Source organism: Sus scrofa, chromosome 15 (assembly GCF_054392235.1).
Source record: "Sus scrofa isolate SSC_HxYL_T2T_F1_AM1 chromosome 15, Sscrofa_HxYL_maternal_Yorkshire_Landrace_v2.0, whole genome shotgun sequence".
Classification (NCBI taxonomy): domain Eukaryota; kingdom Metazoa; phylum Chordata; class Mammalia; order Artiodactyla; family Suidae; genus Sus; species Sus scrofa.
Window position 1 is genome coordinate 44,118,857 of NC_139397.1, and position 27,087 is coordinate 44,145,943.

General features: G+C 46.8%; 1 protein-coding gene and 1 long non-coding RNA gene across 6 annotated transcripts in view; both read left to right on the plus strand.

Annotated features, from left to right (window-relative positions):
• TFCP2L1 (transcription factor CP2 like 1) overlaps positions 1–27,087 on the plus strand; it is a 66,472-nt gene that overhangs the window by 12,209 nt on the left and 27,176 nt on the right. For 4 of the 5 annotated variants that reach the window (XM_084999620.1, XM_005671641.4, XM_084999621.1 and 1 more), the window contains 4 exons: positions 23,870–23,946; positions 24,443–24,548; positions 25,198–25,304; positions 26,733–26,885. In XM_084999620.1, coding sequence (XP_084855746.1) covers positions 23,870–23,946; positions 24,443–24,548; positions 25,198–25,304; positions 26,733–26,885 — 443 coding nt within the window. The remainder of the gene's footprint in view (positions 1–23,869; positions 23,947–24,442; positions 24,549–25,197; positions 25,305–26,732; positions 26,886–27,087) is intronic. The other variant, XM_084999623.1, reaches the window with a different exon arrangement.
• On the plus strand, positions 1,611–6,928 carry LOC146395808 (uncharacterized). The gene is made up of 2 exons (XR_014829658.1): positions 1,611–4,195; positions 4,266–6,928. It is a non-coding gene; the product is annotated as an uncharacterized LOC146395808 (long non-coding RNA).

A 27,087-nucleotide genomic window follows, 5' to 3' on the forward strand; every position in this document is an offset into this window, starting at 1 on the left:
TGTGCTTAAGCAGAAGTGAGAGTATCTGTATGTAGAATATCTAGATATCTAGAAATAGATAGAAATAGAATGGCTGGCCCAAAATTATGATAGATGCTGCCATATTGCCAAGCAATGGAGTCAATGAAGTTGTACCAATTTGTACTTTTATGAGCGATACTTATCTGAATAATTGTTTATTTCCTTCTTCTGTATTATCTTTCTTCCATCTCTACGCACCTGGAATACAAATTCCCTAAGGGCCGAGACCTTGGGTATCTTGTTCACTGCTGGTCCTAGCCTGGTGCCTGGCATATAGAACTTCTTTGAATGAATGAAGCATGTCTGTTTTTCTATCCTTTTGACAATGTGTTGTAACCTTTGATAATTAGTGGGGGAAATATAAGGTATTCCTGTTTTAATTTGTACTTTCTCAAGGATGTTGAATATTTTCTCATCTTTCATTTGATTCTTTCTATTCTTTTTGCCTTTCATCTGATTGACCGACCCATTTTTTTCAAGTGGGATTTTTTCATCCTTTTCTTATTGATTTGTAAGGGCTCTTTGCATATTTGGGATAATGGGTGAGCTATTTTCTTATGCTTTCATATATTTTATTCATTTTTCTGTCTTTTTTTTTTTTTTTTTAGAAAAGTTTTCCCCCAGTCCTTTATACTTTGGAACTTATTTTGGTATGTAAGGAATGAAGTAGGAATACAACCGTGTAAGTTTCCAAATGACATTATATTGGCCTAAATAAATAAATGTGGGGAGTGTTCATTTGGTAGAATACTATGCAACCATAAAAAGCATGAAGTTGGTCCTTATGTATATCCATGAAGGATATCCAGCATGTGCTATTTAAAAACAACCATTTTCTCTCTGCTGGTAATACCAGTTTGAATGACACTATTAATTGTCCTTTCTTAGAATCTTGGTGGCAGATTGAAAGCTGGGAATTTTGGTGTTGTGTATACCCAAGTCCCAGTTCTGGCTCTCTGTTCATTCCCAAGTTACCAAGCGTGTCAACTGTGTTTTCTGTAAAATGGATGTAACACCTATTTCAGGTGTTGTCTTGAGAATTAACTGAGGTATTTGTTGTTGTTTTCACTGTGCAAGGATACTTTATTTTGGCTACATGAAATTTGGAAATGTTTTCTCAGCAAAGAATTTTATAAACCACATAACAAAGGTTGAAAAAAGAAAACAAAATAAGGACCAGATGTTTTCCTAAATGTCAACTCCCCTTATTAATCTATGAATGAATCAACTAATAAAAATACTAAAAAAGTTAGCTGGGGTTTTAGTTGTTGTTGATTAGGTTTTTTTTTTTTTTTTTATTTTCCCACTGTACAGCAAGGGGGTCAGGTTATCCTTACATGTAGGTTTTTTGATTTCTATGTTTTTAAAACTAATCAACATTTATGGAAATAAATATGGGGTTCCTTGTACACATTTATTTATTTCTCCCTCCCTCCCTCTCTTCTTTCCTTCCCTTCCTTCCCTTTCTTTCTTTCTTTCTTTCTTGGCCACACCTGTGGCATGCGGAAGTTCCCAGGCCAGGGACCCAACCTGCACCACAGCAGTGACCCAAGCCACTGCAGTAACAATGATGGATCCTTAACCTGCTAGGCCACAAGGGAACTCTTTATACAGTTTTCTTCTCACATCTCATCGTGTAGAAATGATTTTCAATGTTTCCAAGGTCTCCTCCTGGTTTTGTCAATTACGCTTTAAGCAATAGTGGACCACTTAATTAAATTTAGAGATAATACTTAAACAACTTAATCCCAGAGAGTCCAAGGAACTCAGAATGATGTATTCTCAAGAATTGTGTTAAAAGTCATCTGTATTCTGTGTCAACTGAAGAAAAAAAAAAAAAGCACAGCCTAAAAATTGAGACTTATGTTTACTTAAGCCCAGGAGGCAGCTTCTTAGATAACTCTGAGGGACAGCTCTGCACAGTCAAGGGAGGAGCCAGGATATACAGGAGTTTTTGCAACAAAGACCAGGTAGCCGGAGCATCAAAAGATTACTGTTAATTAAAGAAAACCAAGATATCTCAAGTTAAGGAATTTAGTGCTTTTCTATGTATGGGAAGAGGCAAGGGTCTGGGCTCACTGAATCATTCCTTTGATGTGCACCTCGGCTATCTGGGGCCAGCATCCTGGCCTCTCTCATCCAGAGTCCCTTCAGGGCTCACCGTTGGGGGTGGCTGCAGTGGCTGATGGCTTGATGGCGGCAACATCCTTTGTTTACTGATATGGTGGGTAACATTTTTTTCATTGACTTATGGAGACACCATATTAGACAATTAGAATATGAGAACAAATTCAGCATCAGTTAAACAATGCATTGAATGCAGTAAGCCTCCATCAGAATTAATTGAAAGAGAAAAGGCATATCAGTACTTGCTCAGAGCTCAGAGGTGGGCTGCTGTAAACCCACATCCAGCCTCCCTCTTACCCTGAATCACTGAGCCCTCTCTCCTGCTCCTATGGGGACCTGACGATGCAGAAGATGTCCTGATTTGTTTTCAATCAAGGTTTGATTATTTTTTGGGTATTGTGGGGCCAAAAGATAAAGAGACATTACCATGAAAAAGGTAGTTTGTTACTCACAGTTCCCAAAAGGAGGACACAAGTTACAAGTCACCCCCCACCCCCGACCCCCTGCAAGGCCATGGGGAAAAGCACCAGGGTCAGTCAGGAGCAGAGGGAGTGAGGGGAGAATGCGGGCAAGACCCCTTCTCGTGGTTTCTAGGGGAAGGAGGGGCGAGATATCAGGGCAGAAGGGCTGGCTCTGCTTTTCTGGTGCCAGGCTCTGGGATGACTAGGGTGAGGGACAGTGGCCTGGAATGTGATGTTCTGTGAAAGCCTGACAGAGGATGAGGGTGGGGTAAGGGCTCTGCATTGGTTGGTTTGCATATGGGAAGCATCCTCCAGACTAGTTAAACCCTAGGAATTGGCTAGTCCTGGGAGGGGCAGGATTCAGAGCGTTCTGATGTCAAAGCATCCTGGTTCATTTAAAATGCCCTGACTTTCTTGGGCACTGCCTTGGGCTACAGGGAGAATTACAGGCACAAAGCGACCACATGGGAAAAGCTGGATTTCACTTTTTTTTTTTTTTTTTTTTGGTCTTTTTGTCTTTTTAGGGCTGCACCTGTGGCATATGGAGTTTCCCAGGCTAGGGGTCTCTAATCAAAGCTGTAGCCGCTGGCCTACGCCACAGCCGAAACAACATGGGATCCAAGCCACGTCAGTGACCTACACCACAGCTCATGGCAATGCCAGATCCTTAACCCACTGATCGAGGCAAGGGATCGAACCTGAGTCCTCATGGATGCTAGTCAGGTTCGATCACTGCTGAGCCATGACGGGAACTCCTGGATTTCACATTTTAATTCAGCCATTTTTACTTGTTGCAAGCATTCCATGCCCCTTATTTTATTTTATTTTTTGGGCTGTGCCTGCAGCATGCAGAGATTCCTGGGCCAGGGATTGAACCCGTGCCTCAGCAGTGACCCTCACACAGCAGTGACAATGCCAGATCCTTAACCTGCTGAGCCACCAGGAAACTCCACCGTTTCCTGCCCTCACCTCTATTGAGCTTTTTCTCAGGCATCACACAACCATCAACACATTTTCTGGAGCAATTTTCTTGTGGGAGCTGATCCATCCACCTCTGATTTCTGCAGGTCTCTGCCGTCTTCCTGTAGGAGTCAAGGTTTTGAAGTTTTTGTACACTCTGAGATGCTTCTGTGTCTCAGCAATCAATTCCCTCCTCCACTGGGTTCCTGCAAAGTGGCATTTCATGATTTTGATGGCATTCCAGCAGTGTTGTGTTTCAGCTGGAGGTGGTTTTTGTTTGTTTGTTTGTTTGTTTGTTTGTTTTTCTGTCTTTTTGCCTTTTTAGGGCTGCACCCATGGCATATGGAGGTTCCCAGGCTAGGGGTCTAATTGGAGCTACAGCTGCCGGCCTGCACCAGAGCCACCAAGACCAGATCCGAGCCGTGTCTACAACCTACACCACAGCTCACGGCAATGCCAGACCCTTAACCCACTGAGTGAGGCCGGGGATCTATTTGGATTTGTTTCAGCTGCGTCACGACAGGAACTCCTTCAGCTGGAGCTTTTGTGTTTGTGTTTGGCTGTTAGTCTTCTTAAAATAATGTTAATTGGCATAGAGTTGACTTCCAATGTTGTGTCAGTTTTAGGTGTACAGCACCGAGATTCAGTTCTATGTATACACGTATCCATTCTTCCTCAATGTTGTGTCAGTTTTAGGTGTACAGCACCGAGATTCAGTTCTATATATACACGTATCCATTCTTCCTCAGATTCTTTTCCTGTGTGGGTTATTATGATATTGAGTTCCCGTGCTCTACCGCAGGTCCTTGTCAGCTGGAGCTTGTTGAATCTGCCTGTGCATTTTCACACTGTAGAGATGCCTGCTCTGGTTGGAGATTTTGGATTTGAGCTGCAAGGGCTCCAGGCATTTGATTCTCTGTAAAACTACTCTGTTTTTTCGTTGACCCCTGAGGGATTATCTCAGTTTGCATTTTCTGATTCACTGTGGTTGCCTGACGCCAAGTTGCCCTCACTCATGTAATCTCTCAAGGGATCAGGTGGGTTTATCATCTTCAGAGAGTTTAGCTGGCTCGCTTTATCGTTGCCCTTCTGTACCCTTTTGTATGCTCAAAAAAAAAGGGCTCCTTCCACTTACCTGCCCTTTCCTTCCCTTTAGCATCTTCTCGGGCCAACAGCTTCACTGTTTTCATCAGAACCATTTGCTATTTCCATCTGATGGTCTGCAATTCTTTCAAGATATGTTGAAGTCGGTCTGGGCCCGAAATCACTTGGGACTGGAATGATTTAGAGGCCTCCGCAAGTGACTGTGTCTGGCCTTCCAGATGGGCTCTCATCACTCCATGAAATCAAGTTTTGGGGTCGTCCCCTGGCAGCCTAGTGGTTAAAGGATCTGGCATTGTCACTGCTGTGGCTTGGGTCACTGCTGTGGCGTGGGTTCAATCCCTGGCCCAGGAATTTCTGCATGCTTTGACCAATAAATAAATAAATAAATAAATAAATAAATAAAAAGAAAAAAAGAAACTTGGGGACTTGCTTTCTGGTCCCTGTTGAGGTATCCCCCAGTGCAAAGGTGGACCCAATCGCATCTTTTTGTTTCCTTTTTTCTTTTCTTTAGGGCCTCACCTGAGGTATATGGATGTTCCCAGGCTAGGGGTTGAATTGGAGCTGTATCTGCAACCTACGACACAGCTTGTAGCAACGCTGGCTGGATCCTTAACTCACTGAATGAGGCCAGGGATCAAACCCACATCCTCTCAGACAATGTCAAGTCCTTGGCCTGCTGAGCCACGATAGGAACTCCCCCTCCCACCCCTTTTCTGACTGCCCTGCAGCGTATGGATTTCCTGGGCCAGGGATCAGATCTAAGCCACAGTCGTGACTTGCAGCAATGACGGATCCTTAATCCACTCTTCCAGGGCAGGGGATTGAACCTGCATCCCAGTGCTCCAGAGACACTGGCTATCCCATTGCACCACAGTGGGAAATCCCCAACTGCATCTTTATTAAATGTTGTCCAGCACTCGGTAATGGGCTTTGTACCATCAGAGGACTAGCCCCTGCTGCTGTGGTCTTGAGGGCTTCTGTAATGCACTGAATCTGCTCACTGACTAGACACACTCCTCAGCTTGGGCAGAACAGCGCCTACCCCCCAAAGTACCTTGGTTTTTTACCATAAAAATAGTCAAAGGGATGCATGCTGTTTCAGGGGGAAGTTTCAGGGGAAAGTCAAATGGACTTGAGCCTCGTTCCTGTAATTTGGACAACCTCGTCAGACCATTTCTGGTCAGAGCAGCCTTGGCCTGGCCAGTGGCTTGGGTGCTACAACTCCTGCCTAGGAGCTCAAGCATCCTACTCTTGGGCTAGACCTGGGCCTGGCTGCTAAGAGAGACCATCATGGACCAGGAGGGGCAGTGGGGTCCATGTGTAATTGATTTCACTCTGGTCACTGCACAAGTAGGAAGGGTTAGGATTTGTATGGCATCGTGGGAAGATAATCATATTTTGAACTATGGATAGAATTACTCAGAAGAGTGTGTTTAGAAAACAAACTTAGGGTTACTGAAGGGGAAGAGGGTGTGGTAGTAAATGAGGGATTAGTTCGAAATTTGGGATTAGCAGATACAATCTACTCTATATAAAATAAACAACAAGGTCCTATTGTAGAGCGCAGGGAACTATATTCAGTATCTTGTAATAAACATCATGGAAAAAAAGATGAAAAAGAATATGTAAGTATATTCCGGGAGTTCCCATTGTGGCGCAGTGGTTAACGAATCTGACTAGGAACCATGAGGTTGCGGGTTCGATCCCTGCCCTTGCTCAGTGGGTTAACGATCCAGTGTTGCCGTGAGCTGTGGTGTAGGTTGCAGATGCAGCTCAGATCCCACGTTGCTGTGGCTGTGGCACAGGCTGGCAGCTACAGCTCCAATTAGACCCCTAGCCTGGGAATCTCCATATGCCGCGGGGTGCAGCCCAAGAAATGACAAAAAGACAAAAAAAAAAAAGAAAGAGTATATTTCATATGGCTCCGTGGTCACAACACCAACTAGTATCCATGAGGATGTGGGTTGGATCCCTGGCCTCCCTCAGTGGGTTAAGGATCTGGCATTGCCATGAGCTGTGGTATAGGTCACAGACGAGTCTCAGATCCCACATGGCTGTGGCTGTGGTGTAGGCCGGCAGCTGTAGCTCTGATTAGACCCCTGGCCTGGGAACTTCCATATGCCACAGGTGCAGCCCTAAAAAAAAAAAAGTAATTAAAAAAAAAAAGAATGTACGAGCCCCTTTGCTGTACACCAGAAACTAACCAACACTGTAAATCAACCATACTTCAATAAAATTGAAAAAGAATGTGTACAGATTTTCTTCTCTGAATAGGGAGGGTGTTTTGTGTTTTGTTAAAGGAGCCATTGTCCAGGAGTACTTACCGTGATTGTTCCAACCCCTTCATTTCATGAGAGAGGGAGGAAGCTCGGCAGAAAGGTGGAGCTGCCATTTACTCCACCTCCTTCTTCTCAGGACTGGGTTCCTGTCAAGGTTCCCTGGGGGTGGGGTGGGGTGGGTATGCTTCCTTGCAAAGCTATCTGGCCATGGAGCCTCTAGTTTGGGTGGGTGGGTGTGTCCTGGTTAGAGGCTGGAGATGGGCAGCTTCCGCTTTACCCTTACCTGTCTCATGTGGGCGTGTCCTGTGGGCTTCCTGAGAAGCCCCCTGTCACTGATGGGGAGGGAGGGGTCTGGAGAGTGGGGCTGACTCATCAGTAAGCACAATGGGTTCCAGGCAGTCTCCTGGAGGGCAGGCTGCTGTCTTCTCTCCAGAGGGGCTCTGGAGCAGGGTGTGGGCCTTGGACTGCCAGCATCAGTCTCCTGGAGTGTGTGCTTCCTGCTGTGTTAGACCTGGAGCTGCAGGAACCTGTTTTCACCAAGCACCCCTGTGATTGATGCTTAGGTCTCCTAGCAACCGGGATACTGCTCTTCGCCACCCCTTCCAGAAAGAGACCTGGACCTTGTGAGGGCAGGTGGGGCTGGCCCCACTCTTGTACTTTGCAGGTAGAGGACCTCTCTGCAACCAGCCTGGTGCTCTGTGCTCAGGCAGACCTGGGAGGTCCTTGACCTTCCTCTCCTGTGGGCAGCATGTGGTCTCCAGCCAGTACCCAGGCCCTGGAAGCGTCCCTCTGGGTGGTTAGGGGACCCTGTGTCCTGAATGGGAAGAAGAAATGGTACCTGCTCTGGGTTTCACAGAGGTGGACCAGAGGCGATTCCTCCAGTACTGGGGCTGGAGGGGGTCTGAGATGCCATCTCTGATGTCTTGCAACTGAAAATGTCCACGGACCAGGGTCCCCTGAGAGCTGGGTAGAGATGTTGTAGAATCTGGAGTTCTCCTGTAGCACAGTGGGCTAAGGATCTGGCATTGCACTGTAATTGCTCGGGTCACTATGGTGCAGGTTCAAACCCTGGCCTGGGAAATTCTTCGTACTGTGGGCATGGCAAAAAAAAAAAAAAAAAAAAAAAAATGCAGAATCTAGGGTCTGCTGCAGGACTACTGAGCCAGAACCTGCATTTTCCTGGAAAGTTACCAGGTGATTTATGAACGATTTTATTTTTATTTTATTTTATTTTATTTTTTATTTTTTAATTAAAAATTTTAAATTAAAAAAATTGTTTTCTTTTATATATTTTTAAATTTTATTTAGTTTAAAAAGTTCTTATTGTTCCCATTGTGGCTCAGTGAGTTAAGAACCTTACTAGTATCCACGAGGATGAGGGTTTGATCCCTGGCCTTGCTCAGTGCGTTAAGGTTCCAGCATTGCTTTGAGCTGTGGTGTAGGTCACAGATGCGGCTCTGATTTTGCGCTACTGTGGCTGTGGTGTAGGCCGGCAGTTGCAGCTCCGATTCAACTCCTAGCCTGGACACTTCCATGTGCCACAGGTGCAGCCCTAAAAAGACAGAAAAAAAAAATTTTTTTTTTTTTTTTTTTTTTTTTACTGTTACAGGGCAGACAGTGAAGCCAGCAGGTGCTCCTGAGAACATAGGCCCCCAGCCTCCCCTCACCCCCACCCCCAGGGGCTGCTGCTCTGTGCCTGTCTCCCAGGAGGGTAGGTCACATGCTCACCCAGACTGAATGCCTTTGCCCTGCCTCAGTGTTGCTGCCCTCGCCCTTGCCTTCTCCACTCTGAGCAGAGGCTGAGTTAGTTCCCTGAGCTGTTCTGTCCCTCAGCACCACTCCCCTGGGAGCCGTGGGATTGTCCTGACAAGTCCTGTGTGCCCTGACCAGTGACTGCCCCTGAGGGTCCTTATCATATCAAGGCTGAAACAGAAAATGGGACTGCCAGGGGCTGGATGGTGGTGGCTGGAGTGAGGGACCTGAAGGATCTGGCTCCCACTTTCATGATCTTGGCCATCAAGGGCCTGAGAACATGAGGACACCCCCAGCCAGGGACACAGTTCCTGCTGGGCAGCGCTGGGAGGGGAGGTGCCCGAGTGAATCACAGTTCTGACTTTATCTTAGAGATTTGGGTTCCTACTCTTAACTGTCCTTTGACCTACTAACTTACCTGTTCGCACTGCTCCCACCTGTGTTGGAGGGTACCTGTTTCTTCATACCCTTGCCTGGACTGTGTTGTCAGCCTTTTGAATCTTTCCTAATAGGCACATGGAAAATAAGCTCCGCCTTTTACTTTGCTTTCACTGCCTTGCCATGGACTGTTATGAGTGAAACTGAGCCATCTTCTCAGATGCTTGTAAGCTCCTTGCATTGCTTTTCCTAAAAACCTGTAGTTTATGCCTATTTTTCTCTGGCCCCTTTGCTTATCAATCTGCAGGAAGCACTGGACTAGGTTGAACCACACCATTGACCATGTTGTAAATCAGAACAGTCGACTATCCACAGTTTCATGTTGCTCATTTTTCCGAGATTAAGGGTTCTGTTCAGTGGTGTGGTGAGGTAGAAGTTCGTTGTGCAGAATGTAGTGAATTTCCTGTGAACAAGTCATAACCAAGCATAGAATAAGACAGGAGAGATGCCATTCCTAGTACTGAGAGCGAAATCAAACCACTTTAAAAGATGTTCATCAAAACAAAACAAAACAAAAAAGAAAAAAAGAGAAAAAAAGGAGTTCCTGTGGTGGCGCAGTGGTTAAGGAATCTGTCTTTTGTCTTTTTTTTTTGTTGTTGTTGTTGTTGCTATCTCCCGGGCCGCTCCCGTTAACCATGGTTAAGGAATCTGACTAGGAACCATGAGGTTGCGGGTTCAATCCCTGGCCTTGCTCAGTGGGTTAAGGATCCGGTGTTGCCGTGAGCTGTGGTGTGGGTTGCAGGCGCCGCTTGGATTCCCAGTTGCTGTGGCTCTGGCATAGGCTGGCAGCTACAGCTCGGATTCGACCCCTCGCCTGGGAACCTCCATATACCGCAGAAGCAGCCCTAGAAAAGACAAAAAAAAAAAAAAAAGATGCTCATTAGTTGTCTGTGGGTCCGAAGACCTCTGATTCACAAACAGCTGGTGGTGTGTATGAGCACGGGTCCACCCTGGTCTGTGAGCCACAGGTCTGGGTGGGGCTTGGGAATCCAGAGCATTTGGGGGAGGAAAGAGAGACAAATTTTTGACTCAGTCAACTACTGAGAGTTCCTGCTTACCTTTTCCCCAGCTGCTGTCTACATCTGGTCATTGGATCACAATGATAAGAAAGAGCTTTTCTCTTCTCTACCGCTAATTTATTCTTTTAGGTGTTTATTATATTAGTATAGACCAGTGGATATTTGTTTTATTCTCTGTGTTGAAATTCAGTTCTTAAATTGCTTCAGTGGTGGCTGTCAGGGGTTCCTTCAGATTGCCTCGCAGGATGCTCTGATGTGCCCCCATCCCTTTTTGTGGCATTTCCTCACTTTGGGGATTACAAGATGCGTAGTACAATCTCAGCATCTTCTGTGTTCCCTGCCCCCGCCTGGGAAACAATCCCTTCTTTAAGGTGTCTTCAAGATCTGATTTATTCTTCTGCTTTTTTTTTTTTTTTTGGTTGCCCCATGGGATATGGAGTTCCCAGGCGAGGGATCAGATTCTCCTTCATGCAAACACATACAGCCTTACTATCTTCCAAGTATTTATTGGGAATGTGTTGTATGCCAGGCCAGGAGCCCAGTCCCTGGCATTCATAAGTGGCTGTGAGGAGGTTAAGGGTCAAGGTCAGACGGGTGATGGGCTGTCAGGATCAGGACTCAGGTTTCTGGCTAGCAAAGCCTTGCGCTGAAGGGTGCCTTGGGTGTGAACTCTGTGTCTACGCACTTGCTGAGACTGCGCATATGCAAGTGACAAGACAGACCACGTGTGCTGGTGGCACTGTGTGCAGCACTGCTTTATCCGTCTGCTGTTATTTCAGTACCATTGGCATCCAGCCCTCCTTTCTCTGAGAGGTAATGATGGCCTCCATGATGTTTTATGTGGCATTAATCACCTAAAGCAGTAACTGTTGGCAAGTAAACAACCTGTAAATCTTGGCTGGCCCGGGCAATTGCCTCCTGTTCTGGGAACATGGTGATCCAGGCAGGAGGCCCTGCACTAGGTTCCACTTGCTGGGCAGGAGCGCCTGGTGGGCATGGCCCAGCCTGGCCCAGGGAGGGGAACGGGGTGGGGGTGGGGTTTCCTGGGGCAGCTGTACCCCCACCCCCAGATGGTCAAGAAGAGAATGGGCTAGCCTGAGGGCTTGTTCCAGCTGGGCTGCCTCGGGCTGTGTGACCTTGAATGGCCTTGGGCGGCCAGCTCTGTACTGGAGAGGTAGAGGGGATGTGGCACCAAGAACAGCGGCCAGGGCACGGGCAGCGCTCTGCATGCTTGTTGGTTGGAAGTGGCTGTCGATGAGCATTCAAGTCCTTATTACCGGCCTGGCTACCAGTGCATTATCTCATTTCATCCCACACCCAGTCTGCAGAGAACTTTCGGCAGCTCTAGAGAAGCCCAAGAGAGTGAGATGCAGAGGGGTTCAAGAACTTGCCTGGGGCACAGGCAGATCTGATTCAACCCTGGTGTATCTGCCCTGAGCCTGGCTCCCCTCACCCTGCTTGTCCTGGGCCAGGCCCCGGGCTGCTGAATTCTCGACACCAGCTGACTTGACACCCCGGGCACATCAGTAGCTCCCTGGGCCTGGGTATCCTGACCTCCAAAACGAGTGCAGTCATCTTGGCGGGCAGGTTCTCAGGTGGTCGCCCCAGGGGATACTGGGTGGGAAGGACCTCTGCGGGAGTGACCTCGGCTGTGTGTGCCTGTCGATCAGTTTATTGGACAAAGGCTGTTTTCCCCAAATACCCACCTATCTGATTGGCTTTTAGGATTATTCAGCAACTTATTTTTTCCCAATCATATGTGTGTGTGCGGGGGGGGGGGGGGGGGCGGATTTTTTTCTATCTGGTTTAGGTCTAATCTGCTTAAGTTTTTTAATAATCTTAAATTTTTTATTTTTTGGTTTCCACTTTTTTTTGAAGTATAGTTGATGTATATGTTACAGGTGTACAGTATAGTACAATTTTTAAAGATTGTACTCCATTTCAGGTGATTATAAAGTATTGGCTGTATTCCCTGTGTTGCACAATATGTCCTTGTAGCTTATTTTATACATATATGATCTTCATTTTAGAATTATTACTATTTTTTTTCTTTTTTTCTCCTTGCAGCCGCAGGGATCAAACCCGCATCCTCACAGAGATAGTGTTAGGTCCTTAACCTGCTGAACCACCCTGAGAACTCCTAAAATTATTTTTTAACTTTTACTTCAAAATAATTTTGAATTTCAAACTGTGGAAGAACTGAAAGATTAGTATAATGGACTTCTCTGCAGGCGTCAGTACATTCATCAGTTTTTAATGTTTTGTCACATTTCCTTTGTCTCTGTAAATAGATAAATTTTCCTTCCTGAATCATTTGAGAGCAGACATCATGCTCCTTTATTCCTAACTGCTTTAGCAGGTATTTCCTCAAAACAGGACATTTTATTACATAACCGTATTTCTATCATCAAATAGCCTCATACACATATTTATTTTTTTAATACATTTTATTGGAGTATAGGTAACTTATAATATTGTGCTAGTTTCAGATGTATAGCAAAACATTTTTTTTTGTTGTTGTCTTTTTGTTTTAGGACCTCCCCGAGGCATATGGAAGTTCCCAGGCTAGGGGTCAAATCAGAGCTGCAGCTGCTCGCCTACACCACAGCCACAGTAACAAGGGATCTGAGCCATGTCTGTGACCACAGCCCATGGCAGTGCTGGATCCTTAACCCACTGAGTGAGACCAGGGATTGAACCCTAGTCCTCATGGATTGTAGTCGGGTTCATTACCTCTGAGCCATGATAGGAACTCCGCAAAAAGTATTTTTCATTTCATTCATATGGCAGTTCTATAGCCTGGAGTGGGGGTGATGGGGTGGTTGGGTCGGAGGCTGTGTGCATTTGTAATGTTGATGGGTATTGTCCAAAGGCTGGGACCTACCATCTCCCACCTCTAACTTGTGAGAGCCTATTTCCTCCTACTGTGTCCTTGAAGGATGCTAGCAATCTCTTCGATCTGTTAGACGTGTGCCAATCTGATAGATGAAACTGCCCTTGCACGAGTTCCACCTGGCATGCCTCTGACCACAAACGATGTTCACATCTTTTCCTGTTCCTCTTGGTCTGGCTGACTAGTTTCACCTCTGTTATTTGCTTTAGGGAAAAACTTTTTCTTTCTTTCTTTCTTTCTTTTTTTTTTTTTTTGGCCACTCCCATGGCATATGGAAGTTCCACGGTCAAGGATCAAATCCATGCCACAGCACTGACAGTGCCAGATCCTTAACCCACTGAGCCCACAGGGAACTCCCTGTTTTAGGGAATTTAATGTCAAATTCTGTCACCATTAGCTAAAAACCTAAAACATGTCAGTGCTGTCCAAGGGGCTAGGATATGCATGTGTGTGTGTCTGTGTGTACATGTGTATGGGCCAACCTAGTTCAGGTAAACTGATGGCTGGCTTCTGAGAGCTGTGACTTAGCCATCATGCAAGAAAGCTGAGGGGTAAAGTCACAAAGGGCAGCCAGAAGAGTGAAAATTATGTGAAAATTCAATATTCACTGTCCATAAAAAGTCTGATGGGAATCCAGCCATGCCCATTCATTCATGTACTGTCTGTGGCTGCTTCCTTGTTTCAGTGGCTGAGCTGGGGAGTCATGACAGATCTTATGGCCAAAAATAGTTTCCTGGAAAAAGTCTGCTGCTGCCTGGGCTGGAAGATGCTGGTTATTCTGCCTTAATATGAGGGAAGAGGGAGGAAACCCAGTTGGCTGAAGCCCGGCCTGGGCTGGGCACAGTGCAGAGAGCTGTACCTGTGTATTTTATTTAAAGCTTCCCTGTCAAGGTTTCACTTCTTTTCCCCTCTGCTTCTTGACCTCTTACCCCATTTTTGCTATTCCCTAGGTGGGGTGGAGGCTCACGTCCCCTTCTGAGTGGCTTCAGGGCCCTTTGGATAAAGTCTAAGCCTTTTTCCGGGTGGTGACCCAGGCTCCCCTGCCCCACCCCAGCCTCAGTCCAGCCAAGGGGCCCCTGCTCCTCTCCACAGGCTAAAGCTAGAGCCTTAATGTGGGAGGGGGTCACCAAGCTTGCTGGCCCCCGCCAGTGGAGGTGGAGGAGAGCCTGGGACCACCCCTCCTCCAGCCCGTGCCACTCCCTGTCACCTGGGTTCCTCTGGGTTGGGTGGGCAGCCCCCTGCAGTGGTAAACTACTGACCCCAGGCTCTTCCCAACTAGCCTTTAAAAGGCCTTTAACTGCTCCAGAGGAGAGGGTGGGGCCAGGGTCATTGGAGGAAATTGCCTTGAAGACTTTGGCAAGGCTACAGAAAGGCCACCACCAACCTGACCCATGGGATTCCCCTGCCATGTGCTTGGTGACCTCATTGCAGGGAAGGTTTGGAGCTGAGGACACTCTGTGCTAGGCGTGTCTTCAATCTTATATCAACCCGCTGCCTTAAGTACCACTGTTGTCCACATCTCAGAGGTGTGGACCTGAGGCCTGTGCTCAGAGCCAGTTACCTATTAGGATGTGGTGGGCCCAGAGTTGGGCTCTGAACCTGGGTGCTAAGCAGACCTCCAAGGTAGCCATAGGGGTATGTAGGGGACACGGGTAACTGCCTAGCTGTGTAGTGTGTGATTATGCTCTTCTATACGCAGGCATGATGTGCGCTTGAAAGATTTAAGCCCAAGTGACTTGATAAAATAGGCTCACGGCCCTGCAGGTGGTTTTTAATTCCAGTGGCAAAGTTGCGGGGTGATGTGTGAATGAGTATGGCGAATGCTAGTGTCTCAGGATGCCCTGGCCCCCAGTGTGTCCCTGGCACAAAGGGGGTGGCAGTGGGGGTTTACAGTGATGGGTCAGCAGCAGAGCCAAAGAGGACCCCCCGTCCTTCTAGGGCAGGACTGAAGAGTTGGAAACAGACAACCATAAGGCAGGACAGGACACCAGCCAGGTCCCAGAGTTCTTCCTCCACTGAGTCATTTTGTGGGTGAGAAGAATACTAGTTGGCCCTTGAACATGGATTTGAATGGCATAGGTCCATTTATACACAATATTGAGTTCTTTTCAGTAGTAAATACTCCAGACTACACGATCCAAGGCCAGTGGACCCCACGGGTGTAGAGGAGCCTCGGAGACCGAGGGCTGACTCTAAGTCACTATTTCCAGCTGCACTGAGGGTTGGTGCCTCGACCCCTGCGTTCTTCTAGGATCCACTGTATTTGAATTTCGGATTGACTGAATGGTATGGAGAATAAAAGGACAATTACTCATGTGCCCAATGCAGTGGTTTTAACCTTGCCAGATTTGCTTCTGATTTTACTTCTTTCTAATCCCATGGCCTTTCCTCCTGGAAGCAGAACCATTGTTGTGAAGTTGGTGTTTATGGACCCTGTAGCACTCTTAAATTTTTATTCTACGTATACTTTGCCTCAAAAACGAACAGTGCTGGGAGTTCCTGCTGTGGCTCAGTGGGTTGAGAATCCTATTAGTATCCATGAGGATGTAGGTTCCATCCCTGGCCTTGCTTAGTGGGTTAAGGGTCCAGCACTGCCATGGGCTATGGTGTGGGTTTCAGATCTGGCATTGTTGTGGCTGTGGGCTCAGATCTGGCTCAGATCTGGCATTGTTGTGGCTGTGGCATAGGCCGGCAGCTGCAGCTCTGATTCAACCCCCAACCTGGGAACTCCATAGCCACAGGTGTGGCGCCAAAAACAAACAAACAAACAAAAAGAACAGTGCTAGAGCTCCTGCCTTGGCAAAGAAGGTTAAAGATGGTGGCATTGTCTCTACAGAGGCTTGGGTCACTGCTGTGGCATGGGTTTGATCACCAGCCTGGCATGGTAGGTTAAAGATCCAGGGTTGCCGAAGCTGTGGTATAGGTCGCAGCTGCAGCGTGGAGTCCATCCCTGGCCTGGGAACTTCCATATGCTGCAGGTGCAGCCATTAAAAAAAAAAAAAATGAACAGTGCTTTTTTAAAAAATTGACGTATAGTTGCTTTACAACATGTTAGTTTCAGGTGTACAGCACAGCAATTCAGTTATATATATATGTATATATATTCTTCAGATTCTCTTCTCTTATAGGTTATTAAAAAATATTGAGTGTAATTCCCTGTGCTATATAGTAGGTTATTCTTGGTTATCTATTTTATATACAGCTGTATGTTAATACCAACCTCTTAATTTATTCCTCTTCCCCACCTCTTTTCCCCTTTGATAACCAGAGGTTTTTTTGGTTTGTTTGTTTGTTTGTTTTGGTCTTTTTGGGGTTGCACCTGCAGCATACTGAGGTTCCCAGGCTAGGGGTTAAATTGGAACTGCAGCTGCTGGCCTATGCTATAGTCACAGCAACACCAAATCTGAGCCATGTCTATGACCTATACTGCAGCTCACAGCAATGCTGGATCCTTAACCCACTGAGTGAGACCAGGGATTGAACCTGTGTCCTCATGGATGCTAGTCAAATTCATTTCCACTGAGCTGTGACAGGGATTCTCTGTAAGTTTTTTTCCTATGTTGAACAGTACTATTGTGCAGGTCTTCAGATTTGACATAAGCAGTTTCATATATGTCACTATGTACCTCTTTTGTTTAATAGTATGTTTCTGAGATTTCCCCTATGTTGATACGTGTCTCATTTTAAGTGCTGTGTGCCATTCTGTTCTCAGTTGCATGATAGAATCAACGTGTCTTTCTCCTGTTGTTGGGTATGTAGGTTGGGGACAGTTTCTCACCATAGCAAGCAATGCCACAGTGAGCAATTTTTGTCCAAGTTTCCCAAATGCATCAAATGCTCCTTTAGGATGTGCCTCTAGGATGTGCTGGTTCTATCAGTGTAACCAGCCATGCATATACCCCGCATGCTCATCCATGGTCGATACTGTCAAACTGTAATTGTTGCCTCTCTGACAGGTGTTAGATGGTCTCTTATTTCACCTGACATTATCCTGTTTACTTGTACCACCCTGCACATCTTTCCATGTGTTTGGTGACCATATGCCCTGGTTTACGAGGTTATTTCCCACTGATAAGGACCAAGTCAACATTAACAGCAACCTGACATTTTCAAAAGTGTCTCAATATAATTTTTTTTTTTTTTTTGGTCTTTCTAGGGCTGTGCCTGTGGCATCTGGAGGTTCCCAGGCTGGGGGTCTAATTGGAGCTGCTGCTGCCAGCCTACACCGCAGCCCCAGCAATGCCAGATCTGAGCTGTGTCTGCAACCTACACCACAGCTCATGGCAATGCTGGATCCTTAAGTCACTGAGCAAGGCCAGGGATCAAACCTGCATCCTCATGGATACTAGTTGGGTTTGTTAACCACTGAGCCACGACAGGAAATCTGCAATATAAATTTTAACACAGTTTTTCCTATATGAGGTGAAGAACATAATTTTTCCTTTGTGTACTTGTTTCTAGTTTAAGAAATCCTTTCTTACCTCATGGTCATACAGTAGTCTCATATTTTCCTTAGAAATGTTAAGGTTTTGCTTTTATTTTCTGGTTTCCATTATCTAGAATGAATTCATTATGTGTGGTGTGAGGTAGGGATTTCTGTGTCCATATGGATAGCCAGTTATCTCACACTCTTGAAAAGTTTTTTTTTTTTCTAATCACTGTTATAGGTCAAATTTCCAAGTATCTAAATTCTATTTCTGAGCTCTTTATTCTTTTTCATTGTTCTGTTTGTCCTCATACCAAAATTTCATGGTTTTAGCTCCTGTCACCTTATAATAAGTTCAGAGTGTTTTAAATGGAATAGGAACATGTGTTTTAGGGAGATTATTATGCGGAAATGATAGGCTGCTGAATGGTTACATATACACAATCTTGGTTCAGAGAGCTGACATCATGGGGATTAAGGAATTTGAACTTTAAAAGAAGGAGAGGGTTTGCTTGGATGGAACAGGAGCATGAAATAACATGAACATCAAGAAATTCAGGAGAGGGAGTTCCCACTGTGGTATAGTGGAAACAAAACTGACTAGTACCATGAGGATGTGGGTTCGATCCCAGGCCCCACTCAGTGGGTTGGGAATCCATTATTGCTCTGAGCTCTGGTATAATTCATAGAAGTGACTTAGATCCTGCATTGCTGTGGCCATGGTGTAGGCCGATGGCTATAACTCCTATTCAGCCCCTAGCCTGGTAACTTCCATATGCTATGGTTGTGGCCCTAAAAAGCAAAAAAAAAAAAAAAAAAAAAAAAAAAAAAAAAAAAAAAAAAAAGGTCAGGAGAAATGTGACAGATGGATTCCTTGAATATTAAAACCAGAAGGGACTGTTGAAGCTACCAGACACTGTGTGGAGTTGTTTGGCTAAGTGACCAGTCTTTGGAGTCTATTGAGACCTGGGTTCTGTGTTCAACAAGATGCTTAACCTCTCTGTATCTTATTTTCCTTATCTAGAAAACAAAAGCTGCATTGTATTTTCCCTATAAGATTGTTGAGATGGCTAAATGAAATAACGCTTACAAAGGGCTTAGCAATGTCACATAGCTGGATGACAACTAAGTGAATATCTATCTATCTATCTATCTATCTATCTACCTACCTACCTACCTACCTATCTATCATCCTATTCCCTTAATTCTAAGACCAGCTTTTTTCTTTTTCTTTTTCCATATTTCACATTTCTGAAGTTAGAACAGACTTTACTGTCATTTTCTGTAGTGTTTTGCTATTCCTCCTGAATTATTGTTTAGAATGTAGGAAACAGTCTTTTACAGACAAGGAAAATGAATCAACATGCTTGATCTAGGGGCATGGAACAGGTTGAGTTGGTCATCCTAGGAATCACCTTTATGGTTTGTCCTAAAGGGGAGAAGGAAGAAGAGAAAAAAAATCTTGACTTGGGATGAGGATGATGGGCTGCTTCCTATGCCATCAGTTGTTGTAGGAAAACTAACCAGCAGGCAAAATGGACCCAGAAGGCTTCTAGAAAGGTGAAGTTGAGAGAGATTCCTCTGGCCAGCACCCACCAGGTTGGAGGGAGCCAGGTTTCTGCTGCTTGCCCTGCTACTTACTAGCTGTGCAAGCTTGCTCAAATCAGGTAACCTCTCTGAGCTGCTACTTCCTTCTAGCAGGTGGGCCTCATGATCTAAGCTACACTGTTGATTCAGGTGAGTTAATAGTTGGGCAGACATTGCTGCTGGGTCAGCACCCAGTGGATGGGAGCTGCGAGGTGCTACCTCTCCCCTCCCACCTCCTGGCTACAGTTTTGCTTGGGATTCCTTTCTTGATCATTCTTGCCCTCAGCTAGAGAAATCTTGCCCCCTCTTCAAAGTCCATTGCAGATGCTCTCTCCTTGTTCAAACCTTCCCTCCCTCTCCTCCATTTGGCTGAGTTTGCATCTCTGCATCTCTGCTGTTTCTTAGAGGGATTTTTCTCTCTTTTTTGATCTTATCAATTTTATTTTATTTTTAAAATTTTTATTGAAGTCTGGTTGATTCACCGTGTTGTGTTAATTTTTGCTGTACAGCAAGGTGACCCAGTTACACATATATGTATTCTTTTCCATTATGGTTTATCCCAGGATATTGAATATAGTTCCTCAAGGGATTTTTCTTTTTTGTCATTTTTTATGGTTGCACCTACAGCATATGGAAGTTCCCAGGCTAGGGGTCGAATTGGAGCTGCAGCTGCAGCCTACACCACAGCTGCAGTAACACCAGATCTGAGCCGCATCTGCGCCCTATACCACAGCTTGCAGCAACACTGGATCCTTAATCCACTGAGCGAGGCCAGGGATTGAACCCACATCCTCATGGATACTAGTTGTGTTCTTTACTGCTGAGCCACAACAGGAACTCCTATTTTTCTTTTTCAAAAGGAGATTTGGTGGGGTTTTTTGTTTGTTTGTTTTTTGTGGCTACACCTGTGGCATGTGAAAGTTCCCAGGCCAAGAATTGAACCTGAGCCACAGCAGTGACAATGCCAGATCCTTAACCCATTGAGCCACCAGGAACTCCCTAGAGGGATTTTTCAAGTTCTGCCCTACATTAGTACTTTTCTTGGCTGTTTGGGGTGCCCAGAGGACTGCCAACCCCTTGAGGGTGGGAGTGTGTCTTCCTTTTGCAAACCCTGTGGTTCTAGCCCAGAATAACTTTGCAGAGAACATTGCCAAGTCCCTCCTCCGAGTCAGACAGTATAGTGGTGAGCAAAACAGACGGTTTATGTCTGGACAGCGTCCACCTTCCATAGCTCCCACCATGCTCTGAAATGAGGCCAGCCAGGCAGAGAAATGCCAGGGTCCCCCAGGTCAGTTCAGGTGTCCTGACCTTGCCCATCAGCCCAGGTGTGACTGGGGATGTTGGTGCTGTGCGGGGTGAGAGCGGGCAAGGGAAGTCAGTCTGGCCCTGGGGTGTTGGTGCTGAGCAGCCTGGGTGGGGAGGGAGCCTGGCGTCTGTCTGGGGCCTGAGCGGGGGAGGGACAAGTGGCTGGGGAGGAAGGAGATGCGGTGGGGGTTGGGCAGCATGGAGTGGGGTCCCTGCTGCTGGTGGAGGAGGCTGAGACCCTGTGCTGAAAGCCCCTCTGAGTAGCTCTGATCCCTGCTTTGCTGCCTGTGATGTTCAGGCTTCTTGGGAACTGCTCTGTGTGGCAGGGGAGGTGCTTCCTCCTGGGCTGGAGCTGGTGGCCCTGGAACCTGGGGTTAGTGTGAGTTGGGTCCCTGGGGCGCGCCCATTAAACCCAGGGCAGTGACCATTTGGGCCTCAGGCCTCACGCCAGAGCTGGCTACATTCTTCCTCTGGGAAGGTGGAGGTCACTGGAAAAACCAGTTAGGGTGTGTGAGGCTCCATCCATTTCATGTTGCTCTCAGGGAAGTGTTAGCCCAGGAGCCCGGAAATGGAGGCTAAAAATCTGGCTTTTACAGAAAGGTGGAAGTGTCACTGAGGGTCACCAGGACCCCCCTGGAGCTGCATCTTTCAAGTGGCAATTGGGCAGGACAATAATTTGGGGTCCCTGCCTTTTCCTTCTGATGGGATATGCCCTGCAGGTTGGCCTGAGTGGTGCCAGGGTTGTCACTGGTCCTGGACGACAGGCTGGTGGAAGCTGGGGGGAGGGGTCCCACCTTCCTGAGAAGGGAAGTTTGCTGAGTGGATATCTTGGAGCTCAGCCAGCATCATTCCCAGGACCATGCACTGTGTCCCTCCTGCCTGTCCCATCCCCAGGATTTGCACGGCGTTTGATACAGGGCTGTTATCACTTAGCCAATTCAATGAATGATTGCGTTTTCTATTCTTGGCCCATTCTCTTATGCATTGCAGGGAAGAGTATATTTCTGGGGTTGCATTAACAAATTAACCACAAACACGTTGGCGTCAAACAAAATAGAAGTTTATTCTCTCTCAGTTCTGGAGGCCAGAAGTCAGAAATGGGGCCATGCCACACTCCCTGTGGGGGGTTTAGGGGAGAATTTGTTTTTTGCCTCTTGCTTCTTCCAGCCAGGCATTCCTTGGCTTGTGGCCGCATCAATCCAGTCTCTGCTCCTGTGATCATCTGGCCTCCTCTTTTCTCCTCTTTTCTCTGTGTCTTTTGTGTATCTGTTATAAGGACACCTGTCACTGGATTCAGGGACCTCTGAGACAAACCGGAATGAGTGCCTCATCTCCAGACCCCTAACTTGGAGTTCCTGCTGTGGCAGGTGGGTTAAGGATCCAGCATTGCTCCATATGTGGCATAGGTTGCAGCTGCTGTTCGGATTCCATCCCTGGCTGGGGAACTTGCATATGCCACAAGTGCAGCCCAAAAAACCCCGAAAAACAAAAAGAGAGAGAGAGATCCTTAACCTAATTGCATCGGCCAAGATTCTTTTTCTAAATAGAAGAACATTCACAGGTTCTGGAGATGAGGGTATGGACATATGTTTGGGCGCTATATACAATTCAACCCACTACAGAGAATCTTAATATTTCTCTAATCATTGCTGTTTTAGATATATTAAGACTGTTAGCCACTGGGTTTGTGCTGCTCTTACTTTGCAGTTTGCATTTAAGATGCAGCTCTGTCTGTATTGTACATTTATGTCTATATCTGTATCTCTATTAGATTTCCTTTTCCTCTGTTGATTTTAGGATCAGAAAGTCCTTTCCTACTGAGGGTCTCATAAGTAGTCATTCATGTTAAAATAAAACCTTAGGAAATCATGGAGTTCCCTGCTGGCGCAGTGGGTTGAGGATCTGGCATTGCCGCTGAAGTGGTGGGAGTTTGATCCCTGGCCCAAGAACGTCCATATGCTGTCGGCGCAGTCAAAAACAAAAACACCAAACCGTAGGTAATTAACTTTTAAATTCAATGGTAACTTGGATGAAACCTGCCAAACCCAGTGAAATCTGAGTGAGTTTAGTTAATTATACTGTGCCGTGGTCCCTTTCCAAAATACGTCATAGTTACCTCAGATGCCATCACTGGGAGATGGTGGGGGATGGTACTCAGGACCTCTCTGAACTATTTTTGTAGCTTCTTATGAGTCCATCATTGTTTAAAAAGTTTTTTTGGACAAATTTTAATCAGATTTACCAATTATGAAGTCATCTGTTTTCTCTTATTTGTGAGACGTCTTTTATTAAGCTCTGGTGTATCCTAAGATGCTTTAGCGTTGTGGTTGAATTTATTTCATTTGGAAAAAGTTGACATCATTTGAAACATGGTCTTTCCGTCTTGGAACGTGGCATATCCTACTTGGTCAAATGGTATTTTTATCTTCCAATAAAATATGTGTGGTTTTCTTCAGGTTATTCATAGATACTTTGAAGTTTGGTTGTTCTTCTTGATGGATCTTTCCTCCATTTACATTCTTTAACCAGCTTGTGCTGGTTATATGTCCCCAAATAGAATCCCCACACCCTTTCAAATACATGGAATTCTTTTAACTTGAGAAAATGCTTTTCATGCTGCAATTAGAGACAATGTTTAACAGGCTTTTATTCGTTCCTTTAAACCTGCTCTCAGGAAGGGTACGGTCAGTTATTTAACGAGGATTCAAGCAACTATGTTCTGAATCCATCTGCATTTCTTTATAAAGAAATCAGAGGAAGTTGTGTTCGTACATGCAACACTAACTATTATTTTGGACATCAACAGATGTATAGGTGAGATTTTGTTATTCTGCATCTGCGACTCACAACCAAAGTCCACGCCAGATCCTTAACCCATTGAGCAGGGCCGGGGATCGAACCCACATCCTCATGGATGATAGTTGGGTTTTTTTAAGGGCTGCACCCATGGCATATGGAGGTTCTCAGGCTAGGGGTCAAATTGGAGCTGCAGCTGCTGGCCCATGTCACAGCCACAGCAACACAGGATCCGAGCCATGTCTGCGACCTACGCCATAGCTCACAGGCAATGCTGGATCCTTAACGCACTGAGCAAGGCCAGGGATCAAACCTGTGTAGTCATGGATGCTAGTCAGATTCATTAACCACTGAGCGATGATGGGAACTCCAACTAGTGAGGTTCTTAACCTTCTGAGCCACAATGGGAAGTCCCGCTAACTGTGTTTGGGATTCTATTTCTTTGAAAATCGTAGAGGTGCTGTCCTCAGGGATCGCGTGCATTACCTAGGGAATCCCTGGCCCCACTAGGCCAGATGGACAAACTGGAGTGTCCAGTCCAGAGTGTGACCTGCTGTCTGTGGCCTTTCTCCTCTGCTTTGGTCTCTGAGACCGCCAGTGCCATTGCCTGGGCAGACTTGAGGGTATTGAGACAGCCGTTAGCTGGGTCGGTCCCCAACTTGAAAACAGGAATGAAAAATGTACTGTTAACTCCCCTCCAGGTCAATCGTATGAAATCCGACTGCTGGAGAATAGGAAGCTGGGAGATTTTCAGGATCTGAACACAAAATATGTGAAGGTAAGGCTATTCCTTCCCTGGGTGCTAGGGGGTGCTCGGTGGGGGGCTTGGCACTGGGCTTGCTGGGGTGGGTGGGAGTGCTATGGCTGGGGATGGTGATGGGAGTGCCAGGGGGTTGGGCAAAGCTCCAGGGAGAGGGTGGGTCACTGGCCTCTGATGTCTAAAGGGCCTCAGGTGGGCTGGCAGTGCTGAGCAGGACATGGCCTGTGGACTGGGCACTGGGCTGGACAGACTTGGGTTCCAGCCTGGCTTTGCCTCTTCCTGACCTCTTCTGAGCTTCAGTCTACTCACCTGCACAGAAGGGTTTTGCATATGACCCATGTGTATAAAGCACTCAGCGATCCCAGAGAGAAGAGGAGCCCTTGTGTGGGTGCTGTTGTTCACATGGTTAGGGCACTGAGGGGGAAGGGGGGCAGCACAGGGAACATAGAGTCTGGCTGCGGGAGGCCAAGGGGGGCGCCCACATTCAATTGCCTTTGCTGCCCTCCTGCCCCAGAGTACCATCCGCGTGGTGTTCCATGACCGCCGACTGCAGTACACGGAGCACCAGCAGCTGGAGGGCTGGCGCTGGAGCCGGCCTGGGGACCGCATCCTGGACATCGGTGAGTGTCCCTGGCCAGGAGCGGCCCCCGGGGCTCTGGCCACATGATGGTTCCTCTGGGGCATCATTTGGACCCATGCCTGTCCAGGGCATCTTAGTGTACTCCTGTCTCGTCTGAAACCCTGGAGGAGGGATGTGGGGCAGTTGAAATTCAAGAACCCACCATAAGGGAGTTGGCAGCAGGGGAAGCTTCACAGAAGGATGCTGCCTGAAGGGGTGGTGATAAGTGATGATGGGGAGGGTGGGAGTCACAGAGAAGGGTGATGAAAATGGTATCAGGGGCTCAGGCACTGGTCCACAGTCTTTTATCCACAGTCTGGGGGCCAGATGGGTTTTGAGATTCACAAGTTAAAATGACAGTAGGGTGTGTAGACCCAGAGCGTTGGGTCACATTGCCAACAGGCAGTCAAGCCCAGTAATAGTTCTGCAGCAAAATGGAATGATTGCTCACAGAAAATAGGGTAAAGGCTCTAAATAGCTTCCTGGTGATTCAAGTCAGGATTCCACCAAATGAGTTACGTAAAACTTAGCTTTCAAAACCTCTGGCATTTCCGATCGTGTAAGGCATTTGGACCTGTAATGAGAGTCCTTCCCTAAATATTTGGGAGTGGCTGACAACTGCACTTTTGTGTGTGTGTATGTGTGCACAGATATTCCACTGTCTGTTGGTATCTTGGACCCCAGGGCCAGCCCGACCCAGCTGAACGCAGTCGAGTTTTTGTGGGACCCTTCGAAGAGAGCATCTGCGTTCATCCAGGTGAGCAGGAGGCGGGTTGCCCTCTGTGAGGATGCTGGAGCCGTAGGGTCTGTTGTGTAGCTCCTTAAACTGGTCCATCCATGGGCCCCTGCTCTCTGCTGCAGGGAAGGGGGTGGAAAGGGAGAGGGTGTCTGTGTGTTGCTTGGAGTCAGAGTCAGTTTTCCTTTGAGTTGGAAAAGGACTTGGAATGGTTTACCATCCTGTGTGGAATTTGCTTTTCAAATGTAAGCTTTTTACAAAGTGTGTCCTCGCATAAAGAATTTGAAGTAAAACTTATTTTGTAATTGTTTTTATTATAAAATCATTTAGTTATCAAACACCTGGGGGGATTCAGCCTTGTGTTAAACACCATGGAAGGTGGAGGTGGCCAAGGGCACAGTGGGGTAACTGGGCCTCTGGCCTTGCCCCTGGCCATGAGTCCCTTTTTGAGCCTTTTAGTTTTCCTGCTTGTCTTTTTTATTTTTTATTTTAGAGGAAGGATTTAATATAAAATTGGTAGACATGTGGATAAGTTCCCTAGAGGATCACAAGTGAAAGCGATATTTTAAGTGTTCCTGCCTGTCTTTAAATTAGAGAATGAGGAGTTTCCATCATGGCTCAGTGGTTAATGAATCCGACTGGGAACCATGAGGTTTCGGGTTCGATCCCTGGCCTCGATAGTAGGTTAAGGATCCGGCATTGCCGTGAGCTGTGGTGTAGGTCACAGAGGTGACTCGGATCCCGAGTTGCTGTGGCTGTGGTGTAGGCCGGTGGCTACAGCTATAATTAGACCCCTAGCCAGGGAATCTCCATATGCCGTGGGCGCATCTCTAGAAAAGACCAAAAGAAAAAAAATTAGAGAATGAAAGTAGAGCCTTGACTGCAATGCCTGGTTCATAACAACCACTCAGTAAAAGTTAGCAACCTTTTTTCCTTTACAGAATTACAATATTTGTATTGTCTTTTAAGACTTATTATCATGCTATTATTACAATAATATGTATTCTATCATGACAACATTATTACAGTGTTATAACAGTAAATGCACATCAAGTGCCTTCGATGTAGCAGGTACTTACCAGAAGTAAGAAATGGTTCCAGGTTCTGGCCTGGCCTCAATCACCTGGCCACTAGGCCATTAGGGACTCTGCTGTCTGGGATTTGCTAAGGGAGGAGCCACGGACGGGGGGTGGGGTGGGGGTGGGGAGTGCCCCTGGGGTTGGTGGCCTCAGAGCAATGGTAAGGACTTAGCTGGTTAGGCAGGGCCTTCAAGGTCAAGGGACAAAGGTGAGAGGGCACATCCTTTGTGGACAGGGGAATTGAAGGTGAGTCTGCACCTGACTGTGCAGGATGGAAACCTCCTTTTGGAGAGGAGCCTGTGGGGGTCCAGAGCCGGCCCTCCCCTGCTTCTTGCTACCTGTCCCCTCCCCCTACTGTGTCTCCTTGCAGGTGCACTGCATCAGCACCGAGTTCACCCCGAGGAAGCACGGGGGCGAGAAGGGAGTGCCTTTTAGGGTGCAGATCGATACCTTTAAGCAAAACGAGAATGGGGAGTACACAGAGCACTTGCACTCGGCCAGCTGTCAGATCAAGGTGTTCAAGGTAAGACATCCTGGCCAGCTCCACCCATGGTCACCCGCCCTGGACAAGGACCCCACGGTGCTGGCTGCCAGGGGGGAGTCCCACTAGGAGCTCAGTGTCCTCAGCATCCTCACAGCCCGGATCTCCTACCCGGACTCAGCAGCCTGCCCACTGCTTTCATCCTCACGTGTCCAAGCTCAGCTCTGCTTGACCGGGATGATTG